Source organism: Myotis myotis, unplaced genomic scaffold (assembly GCF_014108235.1).
Source record: "Myotis myotis isolate mMyoMyo1 unplaced genomic scaffold, mMyoMyo1.p scaffold_m19_p_18, whole genome shotgun sequence".
NCBI lineage: Eukaryota > Metazoa > Chordata > Mammalia > Chiroptera > Vespertilionidae > Myotis > Myotis myotis.
Genome location: NW_023416322.1, coordinates 33,635,901 through 33,654,796, shown reverse-complemented (window position 1 = coordinate 33,654,796; position 18,896 = coordinate 33,635,901). Strand labels below are relative to the sequence as shown.

At 45.5% G+C, this 18,896-nt stretch overlaps 1 protein-coding gene across 1 annotated transcript in view; it reads right to left on the bottom strand.

The window, feature by feature from the left end:
• Positions 1-18,896, bottom strand: part of VTCN1 (V-set domain containing T cell activation inhibitor 1) — a 34,134-nt gene that overhangs the window by 5,538 nt on the left and 9,700 nt on the right. Inside the window, exons 2-3 of the mRNA XM_036344963.1 lie at positions 7,116-7,180; positions 269-616 (exon numbers count right to left, since the gene is read on the bottom strand). Of these exons, the coding sequence (XP_036200856.1) occupies positions 269-616; positions 7,116-7,180 (413 nt within the window). The remainder of the gene's footprint in view (positions 1-268; positions 617-7,115; positions 7,181-18,896) is intronic.

Genomic DNA, 18,896 nt, shown 5'->3' with positions numbered 1-18,896 from the left:
GTCACTACAATATATTATTTAAATAATATATGTGAAAATTCAGAAGAAGCTAGAGTTCAGAACAAAAGATTTTAAGACCTAGTATAATGGGCCCCTTTTGGAGTTGGTGTGGGTCTTGGACAGCAAGGATGGCTGCTGACAGACTTTGAGGGTCTTGTTTGATATTAATCACGCATGAGCGTAAAAGCATGATATTTCATCAGCTAACCGCTCTTTAGCCTCAAGTAGCTTTTGGCCCTTCCTTTCCCTCTGCCTAAAAATAACTTACCGCCAGTTTTATACTCCAGGTTAGCATTCCCCTTGCCTTTGGAAGTGATGATGTAACATTTATAGGTGCCAGCATCTGTGAGTTGCACATTTTTCAGCCTCAGAGAAGCATTGCCAACTCTCACTTGATCAGCAAACACAGCTGTCCGGCCTCTGAACATCTCATTCTGGTCTGACAAGTCATCTTTGCCTTCTTTGAACTCATGGACGAAGCCCATAACACCTTCCTTTAGCCACTGTATCACGATATCAGAAAGTTTGATGTCAGGTTCAAAAGTGCAGCTCAGGATTCCGTCCTCCCCGATGTTCCCAGCCGAGGTGAGAGTCGTGACTGAGATGGAGTGTGTGCCTGCAATTTAGGAAGCAAGGGTCAATGCAAAGGAAAGCTTTGGAACTTCTATCACCAAACCCTTCATTACTAAAAGCCAAACAGAGACTTCTGTAACAAATTAGGAAGACAGAAGGACAGGAGAGGCATAGGAAAGAAGACGTAAGAAGGATAGAAAGAGCAGGAAGACAATAGTTTGTTTTTTTTATAGCTACAGCGATCTAAAATAAACAATAGCTTTTTGGGACCAAGTAACCCAATCCTGGGGAGACGATGAGAGGAGACCATGTTGGATTTGGGGTTTAAAGATGAGAACTCAAGTCCTGGCATTGTCATTTTGTATGTGTGTGAGCTTGAATAAGTCATGTAACCTCTCTGGATCTCAGAAAAAATGGAGGTAATGCTATCTATCTTGCCGATCTTAAAGGATTCCTGTAAGGATCAAATCAAATGATTATGAACTTGACTTAAAAATTGTAATTGCACATATAAGGTATTGTTATTCACAGTTAACCAGAAATGGTGTAGAAGTGAAACCTCATGTTAACCAAATGTGACTAGGAGTTCTGAAGAATGTCAGATTCTAAAGTGCTGTTACTTTTATCTTTATTTGAATGATGAAGAAGCTAAGCGGAGAGAAGATAAGTGACTTGGTCAAGGTTATAGTGCCAGCTATGGCATGATGAAGAATGATACTTAACTAAATTATTTTTTTTTTGGCCTAAGATAGAAGATATCCCCTCCTCTCCAAGCACATCACCAACAGAATATGAATCATGCAGCCAGCTGTGTCCACTGGCCTTTTCCGCACTTGCCCAGCCGATAGCCCCCTCAGTCTATGGGCTGCTGACTGGAGACGCCTGTAGGACTGATTCAATGAACTGAATCTTCTTGGGAGGCTCCTTCTGGGGTATGGATGTGAAGCCGAGATGAGGATGAGTCTTTGAGCCCAAGATGACCGTGGGCCAGACACAAAAAGTAGGGGGGTGGTGGGAAGACCATGAAAGAAAGATGAAGAAGGTGCCCCCATCCCCAGAGCTGTCGTAGATCCTGAGGATTTTCAGGTCGAGTTCCATCCCAATCTCTGAGTATCCTTTAATACCTTATATTAAAATGGTCTTCACTAACCTCTTCTCCTTAAAGCCAGAAAAATGGGTGCTGAGCGCCTCCCAGCTTCCTATTGCTATTCCTTCCTCTTATCTTTGCCTCCATCCAATATAGTTTACATGCATTAGTCTTATAGGTAGAGCTTAAAGAACAATATGAACATGTTAGTTTTCTAATCACTAGTCTTTCATGACTCCCAAGGACTGTGGAGTCAAGTTCAGACTACCCAGCATGGCCTTCAGACCTAAATACTGCATGGCACATAGGAAATGCTCATTAATTGTTACCTTTCCACCCTCATTTCCCACTGCTTTCTTTCAGTCTATATTGTCTATTCATATCAAGTGATTTATTGATTTTCTGCTTTCAATGGAAAAATACACAAGCATACTTGGTATTTTTCAAATGTCAGAGGTAACATTATGAACATAAGGATATTCTCTCTTGCCCACAAGGGGTTAGAATTGTCTAGTTGGGCCCTAGGCCTTTATAAAGTAGATGAAGGTAATGGATGAGGGACAGACCTGAAGAAGCTAAGCTAGATGGGTTTATATTAGAAAGAGAGATTCTGATGGAAGAAAAGTTATAAGTAAAAAAAGGCAGAGGAAACACAGGTGCACAGGCTGGATTGGGGGGATGTTTGGAGGCTTAGAGTGCATGGAATAGAGATGGGAGCAGCTGCCATGCATGGCCACGCAGGTGGGAGGTTTGGGAGAGAAGTCATGAGAGAGGATGGTGCGAAGCTTTACTGTGTGATATGAATGCGAAACACCCCTTTCCCCGCCTTGGCTAATCCTGGTTATACCAGTTATACTATTATTTTCACACCCCTGTCCATCCTGCACCTCCAATTTATAGTTTCCTCCTCTCCTATCACCAGCTATCCGAGTTCTGCTTATATTCAAGGCTGTTCAGATGGCAGCCTCTCACGAAACCCTCCTTTGATCTACCAAGACAAAATGAATAGGCTCTGTCTTTACTGTCCCTGAACACTTTCCTGTGCCTTTATTATAGCAGCTGTCTCCCCTCTACCTTGTCTCCGGTCTCTATCTGGCACTAATCTGTAGGCTTTTCAAGGGCAGAAACTGTTTGAATCGTATCTGTAATTCCTATACTGCTGTGATGATTAATTTTGTGTGTCACCTTTACTGGGCCACAGAGCGCTCAGACATTTTGTCAGATACTCTGGGTGTGGCTGTGAGGATGTTTCTGGGTGAGGTTAAGATTTGAATGAGTAAATGGAGCAAAGCAGATCACCCTTCCTCTGATGGAAGCCTTAGAGGTGGGCCACCTGGGGCCTGAGGGGACTTCCCCGCCTCCAGACCTGTGAGAAAATAAACGTCTGCCATTTAAACATCAGGTCTATGGTATTTTGTTACGGCAGCTTGAGTGAAAAATATTTGTTCAGTGAATGAATAAATGAATGGAAGTCAGTAGAAATCAAGGGACTGTTTAATAGTTCTACCCAAAATGATTATGGGAGTGAGGAACATGTGACAGGATTACCACATTTAAATTTGGGGGAGATGTGAGCCAGTGAAAAAGAAGGCAGTGAGCCTGGCCAGCGTGACTCTGGTTGAGCATTGACCTATGAACCAGGAGGTCATGGTTCGATTCCTGGTCAGGGCACATGCCCGGGTTGTGGGCTTGATTCCCAATGTGGGGTGTGCAGAAGGCAGCCAATCAATGATTCTCTCTCATCATTGATGTTTCTCTCTCTCTCTCCCTCTCCCTTCCTCTCTGAAACCAATAAAAAAATGTATTTTAAAAAAGCAATGAAAATACACAGAGATTCTCAATAAAACCATGGGGCAAATGTAACTATATTAGAGCAAGGGTAAATTTGACTGTAGTTTATAAAGTGCCATTAAAGTTGATTTGAAAAATTACTTTTCAGGAAAAAATACATAATTAGCACAGTTTATGGAGAGAATGAAATGGTAATGACATATCTTAGTTTGGTAATTGTGTTACCGAATTAATTGTAAGGCGTTGGCCTTGAGCCCACAAGTGAAGGATTTGTTGGATGCTCTCTTAGAGAACTTAATGCGTAAAAGTAGCAGCCGTGGGAGCCTGAGGGACCACTGTGGGCTCAAAACCATTTAAGGTTGCATTACAGATGTGGCAGATGGAATGCGTGTAATGTTGATTAAATCCCACCCTCCCCATAGCAAATCAAGAGGAGGAATAAAGGCCCGTGAGATCTTGAAAAACCATGAGGACCAAACCATTGCTTTGTACCCAGAATGCAGTCAATAAACACTTACTTGTTAGGTGAATAAATGATGATAAAAAGGGATAAAATAAAATTTAATATGCAAGCAACAGGAAATAAATATTGCTTCGCACAAAAAAGAAATCTATATACAAACTTGCAAACAAATACTGTCTCAAGGAGCTGTGTTCTAGGGAACACAGACTGGTCTGATAGGACTCTCCAGGCCTCATAGCCACCAGCAGCCCTTGTGTGATTTGGTGAGCCACAGGGCTGTAGGAGATGAGTTTAAAGCAGCTATTTTTAAAAAATGTTTTTATTGATTTTCAGAGAGAGGAAGAGAGAGATAGAAACATCAATGATGAGAGAACCATTGATTGGCTGCCTCCTGTATGCCCCCTACTGGGGATCGAGCCCTCAACCCTGAAAAATGAACTGCCCTTTGAGAGGACTCAGTAAGACAGGTTCTGCAGCGTCCAGTAGCATAGAGAGCATACTGGACGCCTTCAGCAGACGCTCACTCAGCATCTGCTGGAGCGCAGCTGTCCAGATGGGCACCACAGCACATGGCTTAAAGGTGGAAACACATAGGTTTACGCCTGTGCCAGAGGAGCCTGGGGTGGAACTTGTGAGTCCCACTCTTGCCAGAGAAGAGAGCAGGGTTGGTGGTAGCAATTGCTTCTGTGAGAAGAAACTAGAAAGGATGCTGGGCCGGACTAGATAAAGGTACACGGTAGGGAAGTGGCAGCAGAGCATAGTGCTTGAGAACAAGGCGCAGGTATCAGGCTTTCTGGGTTCAAATCCCAGCTCTGCCACTTACTTGTGCAAGTTTTCTAACTTCTTTATCCCATAGCTTTTCATCTATAAAATGGGATGTTTAATAACAGTAGTTCCCTCAATGGTCTAAATGATACCACGCAGGTAAAGAGCTTCGTATAGTCCCCAATTTGCCACATGTTAAACCTTCAGTCAGTGGTATTGATAACTATTATTAACTAGAGTCATTTGGAAAGATTGCAGATTAGAGTACCAGGAGGAAAGAAACAGTTTACTAAGTACTTTACTTATAGTCACTCATTGTAAGCCTGATAAAACCCTGGGAGATAAGAACGATCATTTTATGAATGAGGATAAGGAGGCTCTGTGGGATTAAATGGTTTTCCTAAAGCCCTTTAAGTAGCGAGTAGTGGAGCTAGTGTCAAGCTCCATCTTATCTGGTGCTAAGCCTGTGCTCTTTCTCCCAGGCTCTGCTGCTATCCAGGGCCAGACTGAGATATGTAGAGAGCCTACTCACTGAAACAGTGAGCCCACTCACCTCTTATAAACATAGAAAAATTACAAACTATAAAACAAGTGTAAGAAAAGCCAATAGCTGTTCATTTTCACAGATGAGCACAATTTTTTAAAATATCAATTTTGTTCCAAACAATTTGTTCAATGCTCCTGTTTTGGTGCCATAAGCACATGCCTGACTGGCTTACTGAGTAGCCTGTAACTTTTACCCAGTGTCCAAAGATGGAGAATTTGTGTCCTGTGGCTTCCTGCCCTGGCCTCCCTAACTTCAGAGGGGGCCTGCCTTGGTGTGGCCAGGAAATTGTGCAAGCGTCAGGAGGTGGTATATGAATGCATCAGTAATAGCAAACTCTAAATAGCACTGTTGGTGTCACCATAAATAATAATGGCAGCCACCTATTACACACACGCGTCAGGCACCGTACAAGTCTTTGTTGTTTAGTCCCCATAACTACTCTGACTGCCTTACCAGCGAGGAAACTGTCTGGAAAGTTAAGTTATATCCAAATGGACATAGACCATTGGTATCAGACCAGAGACTAGAGCAGTGATGGCGAACCTTTTGAGCTCGGCGTGTCAGCATTTTGAAAAACCCTAACTTGCCGAAACCGGTTTGGCTCAGTGGATAGAGCGTCAGCCTGTGGACTGAAAGGTCCCAGGTTCGATTCCGGTCAAGGGCATGTACCTGGGTTGCGGGCACATCCCCAGTAGGAGATGTGCAGGAGGCAGCTGATCGATGTTTCTCTCTCATCGATGTTTCTAACTCTCTATCTCTCTCCCTTCCTCTCTGTAAAAAATCAATAAAATATATATATAAAAAAAAAAAAAGAAAAACCCTAACTTAACTCTGGTGCCGTGCCACATATAGAAATTTTTGATATTTGCAACCATAGTAAAACAAAGACTTATATTTTTTATTTTTTATATTTATTTTATATATTTAAATGCCATTTAACAAAGAAAAATCAACCAAAAAAATGAGTTCGCGTGTCACCTCTGACACGCATGTCATAGGTTCGCCATCACTGGACTAGAACGTCTGCCTGATTCCTAAGCTCTCCCACCACACAGAGCTGCTCAAAGTCACCCAGTGAGTGAGCGAGCGACAGCACAGGGACCAAGTAGGGTCAGGGGCCTTTCCGCTGCCTCTCCCTCCTTACACGTCACCCGGGATGGCGGCACGCCCTCAGTGGAGGAGAGTGACGGAGAAAAGGCAGCTGAAACTTTAAAGTCCTGAAGTGACAGCTCTGGCCACAGACTGAGTTCAAATACACGTGTTGGCCTGAGTCAGACAGCTGAAGGGAAATGGAGCCAGGCACTTGCCTCAGCGCAGACAGCTGCCGACCAGCTCACCCCGTGTCTTAATTAATGTGGCTTAAATAATAGATGCTTTTGAGACACAGAAAGGAGGAAAAAGACCGTTCCTCGCAGCTGCCATCAGATAGCTGCCTTCCGAAGCGCACCATCCATGTTTCCTACATAGAACCACATGGAGCGACAGCCACAGCCTGCCTTCTCTTGCCCTGAGCCCCCTGTGTGCAAAGACTTGCTATTCTTTAACAGGTCAGATGAGGCTTTATTGCTAGAACGGCTCAGCCCTGCAGCACTTCACCTCTGACCCCAGAACACCTTGAGCGCTGTCTGGTAGATAGAGCACTGTGATAAGCGTTCCATTTGGTTCTCTCAACCGCCTGGTGATGCAGACATTGCTTAAACGCGGAAACTGAGGCCCACAGAGATGAGTGAGTAATGCGAGGAGAATGCAGTCAGTAAGGAGGAGGCCCAGTGCTCTACTCCCAGGCTTTCTGGGTCCACGAGCCACGCTCTTTCCCTTCTGCCACACTGAGTGGTTGGGGGCTCAGTGGTGAGGGGTGAACGGCTGTGGTGACGCAGGAAGTCACATACCTGAAATACCAAAACCGATGATAAGGGCAATGGCTCCAGCCAACACAATGATGATGCTAATAATGCTGTGGAGAGAGAGAAACAGGAAATTACTTCATTCCGTGCGACATGCCGATTTGCAACCTGGGCTCATCTCTGTATAAGAGGTGCTACCGAAAGCCCCTCAACTTTCTCTTCAACATATTCCTAGAAGTAGGCACCTTAGGAAGGAATCTCCGCAATTCTGCCCCGTCCCCCCCGGGGCACGAGGTAGGTTCAAGGAGTGGCCCTTTTGTTTGACTGTTGTATCGTCTTTCTTTCCTGTGTCCAGACCAGGGAAGACCATGCACAAAGACTGTTGGGACAAGACTAACGATATCTCTGTAGTGCAGGTGCCACTTGGGGAGCACTGGTCACACACCCAGCCCACCCTGAGCATTGCTGCCCATCCCTCTTGGAGCATTCACCTACCTGTTCCGTCTCCTCCCAGAGACTTCAGACTTTGACTGTGGTCATGTTCACTTTGTACTCACTATTCCCTAGTCCACTGCGTCCCATAGATCCTCAGCGGGACCTTATTTTCTCTTATTAACAATAATACATATTAATTACCGAAAGGTTAGAAAATACAAATAAGCAAATATTCCATCAGCCAGACAGAACCACTGTTAACTTCTTACTGTGTCGCCTGCCAATTTTCAGTGACCAGATTAACAAATGGCATTTGGGAAACAAACAAGGAAGTATTGCTTACACTTACTGAGGCTAGAATTATGTGGCAGACGTGTTCCAGGCACCATCTGGGGGTTATATAATTTATCCATACGCTAACCTTGTGAGGTAAACAAAGTTATCGGCTCCATTTCACCCATGAGGCAGTGACAGGGTTAAGTATCTTCCCTAAATTCACACGGATGGAAAGTGGCAGAGCTTGGATTGGACTCTCTCTCTCTCTGGAATCTGCACTTGCCTATTTCCCACATTGTCTCCCAAGGGTGGGGGCACGCAAATGGGGTGTGTCGCTCCTCTCTGTTCAGGGGAACCCAGGGGCCACCAGCTTTAGCCGGGGAGAGTGACAGGCAGAGCAGGAGGTGTGCGTCAGAGCTGGTGTGTTGCAGAGCAGTTCCTGGGAAACTTGCCCATCGCTGTCCACCCTTGTGCATAGGTCCTCAGGCCGGTGTCCCCAGCCACACCCTCTCGCTGCTGGTAGCTCACACTGCCCACAACCACACGGATGTTACACAGCAGGCAGGACAAAAGAAAGGCACAGGGAGGCGAAGAATGATGCTATAGAGAGAGGGGAAGCACGGGCATTTCACTTCCTGCCCTGAATAGGCTCGTTGTACCCAGCTCCCATTGGCTCAGGGCTGGGCCTACAAGGAACAGTTTGGGTAAACAGTTCCCCTGGAGGTCAGGCCCCCATGAGGTCCAGCCGGAGGGGCAGCACTTGAAGAAGCAGAATGGAGCTTTTAATACTAGGGCATCTGCAATTGATTCCAAGAGGAGACCGCATATGACCACTTCTCCTCTGTTTACACAGCTCGCTGCAGCCTCAGTTCTTACTGGACCATGCGTGTGAGAACAGCTAGACAAACTCACAGCAAGAGGCCCTGTCTGGCTCTCTCAACCACTGAGTCAGGCAGCAGACTTGCATTTGTGGCCCTGGGATTGACCTGCCTTGGGGAAATGACTTCAACTCTCTCAGACTCAGTTTCTTTATCTTTAAAATGGGAATAAGAATAATTCCTGCTTTACCTGCTATAAAGGTGTTATGGGTTGAAGTGTGTCCCCCCCGTACCCCCCCCATCCGAAATTCTTACTTTGAAGTCCTAACCCCAGTGCTCAGAAAGTGACTTTATTTGGAAATAGGTTTGTAGCCAATGTAATTAGTTAAGATGAGGTCATTCTGGAGTAGAGTGGGCCCCTGGTCCAATATGACTCATGGGTGTTCCTATAAAAAGGGGACAGTCGGACACAGACATGCACACACAGGGAACACACCACGCGAAGAGGAAAGCAGAGATTTGTAAGTCAAGGGACATCAAAGATGACTGGCAGGTCACCAGAAGCCAGGGGACAGGCATGGAACAGATGCCCCCTCAGGAGCCAACCCAGGCGACACCTGGACTGCTCGCCTCCAGAGCTGTGGGACCGTAAATTTCTGTTGTCTAAGCCGTCCAGTTCGCGGTACCTTGTGACAGCAGCGCCAGCAAACTAATACAAGAGGGTTGCTTTAAGATCAAACGATGTAGTTGACAATGAATGTTGCATGATCCATAAAGGGCTACTCATATATTACTTTTTATTATTAAAGAAAAGCTGAGTTGGCCCTGGCCAGGTAGCTCAGTTGGTTAGAGTGTCATTCCCATATGGGAGGGTGCAGGGCGGGTGTGGGAGGCAACCAGCCGATGTGTTTCTCTCACATTGATCCCCTGTCAGGGCACATACAGGAATCAAGGAGTGAATGCATAAATAAGAGGAACAACGAATTGATGCCTCTCTAGCTCTCAAATCAATTTAAAAATTTTAAAAGAGCTTAATTGCACCTGCCTGATTAAATTTATTAGGAAAAGCTAATGACTTAAACCTGGAGAATAATCCAGCTGATAATAATAAAAATATCATAGTATTTTGATACATCAGAGTAGCAGGCCCCAGCCTTGGTGCTCAGGGTTCAGTGTGCGTTTTCGCATGTGTTTGAACCATCCAGTCCTGTTCTCTCCTTCCTTTCTCTTTTGTCCCTTCCCTGCGCCTGCTCACCCCCTTGCCTCCCCAGCATCAGTGCAGCTCTCCTGTCAGGTAGCCCCGCAGGCAGTCTGTCCACATTGCCAGGGGCAGCAGTGGCTTCAGAATTTCTCGATGACAGCAGCTTAGGGGCGACAGCCTAGTTGAAAGTGGGAAATGGGGTGATCACTGAGGCTTCCGGACCCAGCCTGCACAGTGCCAGTCCCAGCACCACCACTTACTGATTGTGGGACCTCAACTTCGGGTCTTGCGAAGATTGAGTTAACCCATTTTACAAAATCACTTAGAAAAGTGCCCGGCACATAGGCAGCGTCTGTAAGTATTAGCTATTCTCTATGGTTTCTATAAGGATTAGCTATTCTCATTCTTGCTTTTCTGCCACGGTTGCCTAACAAGCACGTGCTTCTAACTTAGTGCATGTTGCCTTGGTGGTGCTGATGGGTATTGTTGTGGGGCCTGCCCTGTGGGTTAGCTACTGAGCTGTTGGCAAGAATGATGACAACACTGATGATCACGGTAGTCCTGGTGATAGTCTGAAAACTCCCAGTGCTCTCCTGTTTCCCTCGTGATAAGATTCCACTCTGTGATGTAGCCCACAGGGTCTTTCAGAGGGGTTCTCATCCTCTCTCTCCAGACTGTCTCTCCCCACACTTCCCCCGGGTCCCCCCTGGCCTCCTGCACTCCAGCCCTGTTAATCACCACAGACCCACCCCACCACCGATATGCTGTCCCCCACCCTCTCCGTGGGGGGCTGGACAGCAAGGACACGGAGCAGATACCTGTACGCTCACCAGTAGGAATGGGACAGTGGAGGCTGGGAGCTCATCTCCCACCCCGAGACCCACGCTTCCCCTGCTGTGGAGGCAGAACCCATCTGTCAGTAGGTTCCCTGTCTAAGCAGGATCACCTTGAGCTTTGTTCTGAACCGCTGTTCCCTCGGGGAACCGCTCCACTTGCAGAACCTTGGAAAGCGAAGCAGCAACTATCAGAGCAGCCAAATTAAATAATTCCTGCTGCTTATTAATTTTTTAAAACGATGAATAAAATATTTCACGTAAGGTGTTCTTACACTGCCTTTTGGTTTTCACTTCCCCAGCATAATTTCCAGTAACTATGCTACAGGAAATTTTAATGCAAAACTAGGCCTTCTAACCACTGCATTGGCGTTCACAGGGCACAGTGGTTACTCTGCACAGAAGGGCCCAGACGCGAGTCAGTGCTTCTGGAGGGTTGTTCACGCAGCGAGTATTTATTAGCGCTTACCACGCGAAAGACACTGTGCGGGCAAAGGGGAGGAGACACAGGGAGGCAGTCAACAAGGGCCTGCCCTCAGGAATCACAGTGCAGTTCAGGTAAAACACACACACACGCACACGCACACGCACACGCACACGCATGCCGCTGTAATAGCACAAGACAGAATGCGGTCGGGGCTTCAGTGAAGAGAGGAGCATGTTCTCACAGGAATTCAAAGTGCATTTCCATGAACTAGTTTCAAAGAGAGTAAAGAGGCTTTATTCAGGGATATATTTAGCAATTCGTGCTGCTACCCCCTCTCTCCCCAAAGCAGACACACAGAGAACAGGGTTGTTCTGCTGCCCTGGACGCGTCAGGACCAGGCACCACACGGTAGTGCTCTGGGCTTGGAAGAGGTGCTCTCCAGGGGCACAGAACCCAGAGCCACCAGGGAGGGACCGGCCTTGCACCCCGGACGCTGCCATACGAGTGGCCCTTCTCGCCTCCTTTTTGTGTCTTTCTGCAGCACTTGAAAGAAATTAGGGATTTCAGTTAAGAAATGGTACATTGTGCTCCTGAAAACCCTCACATTCTATAAAATTGCGCTGTAAAGGTAGCAGGGCTGACGGGAAAACATAAGGTTAAGGTAAGGGCAGATCACTGAAAACCCATGTGACTGTAATGGGTCTCTAACGGAAACGGTAACTGGTACCTCGGGATAACTTCCACGGCCAAAGTAGGCAGTGCAGTAGGGCCAGAAGCTGCTCAGGGATGTCACACACGCACAGAGCCCTGGCCGGGTGGCTCAGCTGGCTGGGCGCCGTCCTGTACACCAAAAAGTTGTGGGTTTGATCCCTGGTCGGGTGTGTACGGGAGGCAACTGATCAATGTTTCTCTCTCACATCAATATTTCTCTCTCTCTCCCTCAAGTTAATAAAAACATATCCTCAGGTAAGGGTTAAAAAATGCACAGAAACAACTGAGCAGAAACTCTGACTTAGGGTGCTGTGAGCCAGTGAAGTTGGGGTACAGAGGGAAGGACACCCTGGGACGTGCGAGGCCAGGATGTGCTTCTCGGGGGAGAGTGCTCCAGAAGCAGGTGCTCATGTAAAATGGAAAGAAACAAAGAACTGAAAGCCACACGGAGCCCTTCCCAGTGAAGCTGTCATTCTTCTCTGCTGTTTCAGCCCCCTTGCCTTGGGGAAGATGCATGTGAATCAACACAACTTCCATGATATAACTGTCCTCATTCCCCTGTGTCCCAACCATGTCTGAGCTAATCGGTGCTATAGAAACACACACCGCAGCAGACAGGCTATTACTGGATTTCCAAGAAATAAACTGGGATAGAGATACCTATCTTTTAAGGACAAACTCTCGCTCTCCCTGAGGTTCTTGAGGATGATAAAACAAATGCTGATCGGGCACGGTGTGTGTGTGCCAGTGCTACATATACATACAGTGTCTCATTCATCCTTCATTCAGCAATGCTATGAGTATCACTCTCATTGCCTTTTTACATGTGGGGAAACTGAGGCTTAACCTAAATAACTGACCAAACTCTCACAGCTAGGAAGTGGGAGAGCCAGGTCTCAAACCCAGGGGTCTAATGGACGAGCCTGTGCTCCTAAGAACCATACTTCTAGAAAAAGTCCCATGTGGCAGGCAGGAGGCCAACAGTTCAGAAGGCTTCCCTCATCCGCATCCCTGCATAGCTCCCATAGCTCCATTTCAGAAAACAAGGGCTTCTGGGTCTGCTTCAGTGCGGAGCGCACTCATTCTGGAAGACATAAGGCCTCTTTGTTCCATTCAAGCATGAATGGTTTCTATGGTCTCTCGTTCCTGCCTCCATCTCAAATGCTGACAGAACTGAGAGGTACCACATTCCTCTAGATCATCCGCCTTCTTCCACTGTGAATCCCACAAAGGATTAACCCTCGGAAAACTAGATGAAGTGAGCAAACGTGTGATTAATCTGAATAAGTTCTACTTTAAAATTAAATATACCAAGCAGAATATTTGAGTAAATCAAGTAAATGTTTGAAAAAAAAATCAGACATATTACTTTATTCATAAACTGAAAAAGTGACTAGGTCTATAAAGGAATGCTGAGAGTGAAGACATTGATTTCAGCCTGTCCAAAAAGTTTCTCTCTCTATTTTTCCCCATAAAAGGAGAAAAGGCGTTATTTTTAAACACTGTGGAACAGAGCATGTGCTCTGTTACCATTTTTTTTAATATTGATTAGTATGGGTTCTAGGTTTCTGAGACGCTTAGATTACTGTGTAGTCAGTATTTTCCCCCTGAAGAATCTTATTTTCTGTAGAGAATGTTTCCTCATCTCTGCATGCCTCTCCTTTTTCTCTTTGTGTTGGCGAATCAAGGCCAGCTTTGGCCCAGGGGCAGGAGAACATGAGCATGAAGAGTAGTAACTGGAGGGTCAGGAAGAGATTGACAAGGAGATGCCATCTGGGCCTATTCTCCATCACTCTGCAAGGAGTGAAGCCAGTAGGCGAAAGTTCTAGGAGCTAGATTGAGCTTTATGTACAGAGAAACTTCCCAACAGAGCTCTCTGGTACTTGCCTGAGACCGAAGAGTTACGTCATTAGACGTGTGTGTACAAACAAGGGCTGAGAAACCACTTAGGGAGAGATGTGGGCAGGGGAGAGTTTCTGGCACCAGGTAAGGGTGGGACCATTTTGAAAGTCCCTTTCTGATGCAGATAGTTGTATGATTCTGTACTGATCTTCCCTGAGGTTTCCTCTGGCCTTGCCCTCGTCATAGTTAGGTGTTCTGATACGGTGCCTAAAACCTTGGTTAATAACATAACAGTGTTAGCTGATATTAACTGAGTACATGACCTCACTTATCTCATTCAATCCCTACAACAACCCTATGAGATAGGTACTTCTATCTTTGCCTTATGGATGGGGAAACTGAGGTTTAATATTAAGTAACTTATCCAAGGGCTCACCCCCAGAGAAATTAGAGCAGGATTGGACTTGGGTCTGAGACTCCCTCGTCCATGGCTTTCATTATGATGCCATATTTTATGTAAACCCAAAGCTTTGCAAAGCCCAGGATTCAGATCAGTTTCCAGGCTCATGTTCTGTGCCGCTGCCCCTGTGGAAGGACAACTCGCCCCATTATTCATTGATTGAAGAAGTCCATCTCTGTAAGGAGGGATCTTTTGTCTGAGACTCTGGAAGGAAAACTAGAAGGAACGTCTCAGCTGGAAAAACGCAGAATATTAATAAACAGACACCTTTCCCTGAACAGTATTTGAGTTTGCAGCAGAGCCATTCCATTATTTTCTTAAGCCTGCGCCGTCTATAACTGCTCCCCTGATGTCCATGCAGCACACACCGGCATTTCATCAGCCTCGTTCACTGTTTCCCAGAGGCACAAGCAAAGCGAGACAGAAGTCCATGCAAGGTGATTACTAGTCCTTTCCCTAATCATACCTGCATTTCCCCTTCCTCCTTATTCTCACTGCAGAGAAGAAAACATTTCCAGAAGATTCTTGCAGTGTAACATCCCGTTGTGTTTAATAACACACACACTTCAAACCCTTTCTGAACCTCCCAGACGTGTCCGTGCTGTTAGAAGAGCCGGGTATCCCCTAAGCAGCCTGTGTGGTCTGGACTGAAACAGCCTAATTGTAAGTCTCCAAACTGGAGTTTAGAAGAGATTTCCAGGGGTGCTCACAGCACCTGCAGTGTGGTTTGGCTGCTAATTAGCACTTCCTTTTCAAATTGGCTGCTGTTACACACAGCCCCCTCCTACCTGTCTCACCTTGTCCCCTCAGCCCTCCCCACCCGCCTCCTCAGGCCCATCGGGGCACTGCTCAGTGACAGCCTGGTCATTTCTGGGATGGCCGAAACAAAGAGAAGGCACTGCTATTTCCCCCCCCGCCCCCCCCCCCGCCCTCATCAACTCCCCAGAGAGCCTGGAGTTCGATGGGAGCAGGGGGTTTGCACACCTGAGCAGCGCTGCAATTCGCCCCATACCTGTGTCCAGATTAAACAGCTCCACAGGACTGCTGTAAGGGTCTAAAGAAACAAACTATTAATGTATAAATATTAGATATTATTTTGAATTGTAAATGTTGATTCTTATTTTTACCCCTTCGCCCTACCCCAAATTTAAATGACTTCTTACTGCTTACAGATTCAAGTTCAAACTAAGCCTAGAAGTTAAGACTCTCCCCAGATACCGCAAGCTGTTTGTCCAATGTCTTCCACCTCCTCTCTGGCCACCCAAAGCAGGCCCCATTCAAAGCCTGGCTTAGCTCCAACTTGCCTCTGACCTCACTCCTGCACCCAGCCTGGAGCATGCTTCTTCTCTCTCCTTCGTGGATGAAAGGGGTGGGGTTGGAGGTGAATCTCAGAAGGCTGGGCTCCATGAGAGAGGAGAGCCAGGCACTGGGGTTTGGGATGGAGCTGGGAGGCAGGAGCTGGAACTGAGAAGCTCTGATGGGGAAGGATAGGACAGGCTGTCTCTGGGGAGAGCACATCCCCATCGGTCACCGTGATCTGGGCGGCAGGCAGATGGATGGCCTGCAGAGTTCCAGTGATCTGCAATCTAGATGACTCAGCAGCACCCGAAAGCACAGTGACTGCTGGACTTGTCACCCTTTTGGTGCCTATAGGAGGCCCGTGCTGTCACTGACCACGTTCAAAGACGTGCTTGGGCTGTCTCCTCTCAGGAAGCCTAGCCCTGGGTCAGTCCTGTGTATTCATCAATAAAGCTGGGAACAAGCACATGTCGCCCTCAGCGCTCTTCCCTACCAAAGCACCTATCCCTGTCTTAGCGTCTCATGCCTGTGTTCCCAAATGGGAGACAGGGTCCTATTTGTAGGCCCCAGGCTTCTGTCACTCACTCTCTCCACTTCAGTGACACCAAAAAATCTCCCCACCAAAGAGCAGACCAGCGAATCTCGGCAAGCACAGGGATATGTCTGTAGTCTCCCAAGGTCCTACCTGGAGTCCATGGCAAACCCTCACCTCCTGGGACACACGTTCTCATCTTTTAGACGTGGGCACATACAGTGTTACAGCAACGAGCACATTTGTAACTTTTGAGTAGCCATTTATGGGAGAAATTCTCATTTATCTTCCTCCTTAAAGGAAAATAATATTTTATAAAACTGTGGTGTGTGAAATCTTGCTGACACTATGAATTATTACAAAATGCCTTGGAGAGTTGGAAATAGAAGACCTGGTTGGCTGGGGTCAAGAAGGAAACCTGGAGAAGGAATTAATTGATAACAGCTGTGTTTGAGTCCTTGCTAAACTTCAGCCATTTCAGTCATTGCTATCTACAAATGACTTTCACAATAGAGATATCCTAAAAGAAAAAAGGAACTTTGCAGGGAATGAAAATTAAAATTTTTAGCAATAGTGCATAGAAATATCCTTAAAAGAAGTAATAATCTTACTAAAAATGTTTAAAATGCTGAATAAAATAAAACCACACACATTTTTGAACACTTGGTTTTGCTGGTAAGAAAAACAGGGAGATTTGCAGAGGCTAAAAGTGAAGCAAAAAAACATGACTCTAGACCAGCCGTGGGCAAACTACGGGCCGCGGGCTGGATCCGGCCCGTTTGAAATGAATAAAACTAAAAAAAAAAAAGACCGTGCCCTTTTATGTAATGATGTTTACTTTGAATTTATATTAGTTCACACAAACACTGCATCCATGCTTTAGTTCCGGCCCTCCGGTCCAGTTTAAGAACCCATTGTGGCCCTCGAGTCAAAAAGTTTGCCCACCCCTGCTCTAGACAGAGAAGAGGGAACTGAACACAGTGGCTGTCTACAAATTCCAGTGACAAAAGAGCCATCAGAATATCAGAGACACAGCCAAGGGGCCACCCAAACTGGAGAATCTAATTGGAGAATCACATAAGCTAGAACCCTCCACTCCCCTAAAGGCACCAGCCAAGTCCAATCTTGGCTTACATTTAACCTCATTTGGTCTTAGTTCTGGGTAAGGAGAAGAACGCTCCCTGAGATTTGAGGTCTGAATTTACATGCCTCAGTCCTGAAGAACCCCAAACCAAAAATTAAGTCTAAAGGGTTCCTAGTTGGTAAAGTTCCAATGCTTAATAGAAGCAAAAGCAAAGAATCTCTGAAGAAATTCGTTCTCCACCCAGGCCTCAAAGGATTTCAGCAAAGAAACTTCCCCAAATACAAGCTTATAATAAAAAACCCCGAAGGGTACAAGAAAAAGGCACCATGAACAGAATAAATGAAAAGGCTTCAGATATTGAAACCATTAGATACAGAATATAAAATAAGCCTTCTTAATGTTAAAATAAATGAATAAAGGAATGGAAAGCTTGAATAAGTAACAAAAGATGAAAAAAACTGACCAGATAAAGATTTGAAAAAGAGCCAAACAGAACATCTAAGAAATGAAAAATAAAGAACTGAAATTTAAAACTCAACCAGACACATTAACTAGTAGATTGGATACAACTGAAAGAGAGAATTGCTTAAGCAAAAGAGTTGAAATATTAAATATTAAAGAGAGGGTAAGACACATGAAGACCAAAATGAGAAATTTTAATATTTATATCTAATCAGAGGTCCAGCAAGACAGACTACAGAGTTAGAGAGAGGCAATAAATGAAGAGAAAAAGACTGAGTATTTTTTAGTATTTATGAAATATCCCAATCTTCAGATTCAGGAAGCTCAATGAATCATAAGTAGGTAAATAAAAAGAAAACTACAAGACACTTCATAGTGCAACTGAAGAAGAACAAAGCAAAAATCTTAAAAGCAGTGAGAGAGAGAAGACAGATTGCCTAGAAAAGAATGACAAGTAGACTAATAGCTTACTTTTCAAAGTAACAAGGGAAGCCAGAAAAATTATGGAATTATGTCTTCAAAGAAAAGGAAATGCGAGACATAGAGTATATCTATAGACCCCAGCAGGTATTATAGACTCGGATGTGACGTGGAGAGAATACAGCCCCCACCATTAAGGCTTCATGCCCAATAGACTACTAGGTGATGCTATAAAAACTGAAGAGTAAATGTATAATTTCACCCTGGGGTAGAGTCAGCCTTAATGGCCATCCAAAGGATTTGTTTCAGGCATATTAACAACTTGGAGAAATAAGTCATGGACAAAGCTGTGTGGTCCAGAGGTCTAAGCTATCAGGAACTTCAAGAGATAGACCAAAGAAAGCCTTGCTGACCAGCATTAGTGTACCAGGCAGCACTGGGCTATCGGCCCACTAGGCCATCTCAGCTTGCCCCACGGCATTAGAAAAGCAGGGATGGCAACCTGCCATTCCCACACCTGACCAACAGACTCACAAACAAGGGGACAGAGATAAAAGTTAAGGTTGAATGAACTCATCTAGAAATGTATAATCAGGAAACTAGAAAGAAGTGTTTTCTATTTTGACTTGTATATACTTTTTTTTTTTATTGGCTTTGTATTCTTTATACTTTGAATTACATGCTAGCTGGTAGGGACATTGGTGGGTACCGCTACCATTTTTTTTTTAAATGCTTAAGGCATTATTTCTGAATTTGAAGTCAGAAATATTTGAGGGTCAGTGAGGGAGTTACCTTCTTTACTTGGTGCCTTTTTTTTTTTTTTATGATGTGCACAATTTCTGTTCCACAGTGCTGGCAAAGGCGCCAAAAAATATTAGTGTCCTCTCCTGCTACCAAGAGGCTGAGGCCCCATCCAGAACCAGGGTGATTGTGGATACAAAGTGTGCTTTATTTCAAGGTCAGAGGGATGAAGGGTAGAGTTAGGGGAAGAAGGTCTCCCTCAGAGACACTTAGAGGCAGATTGTG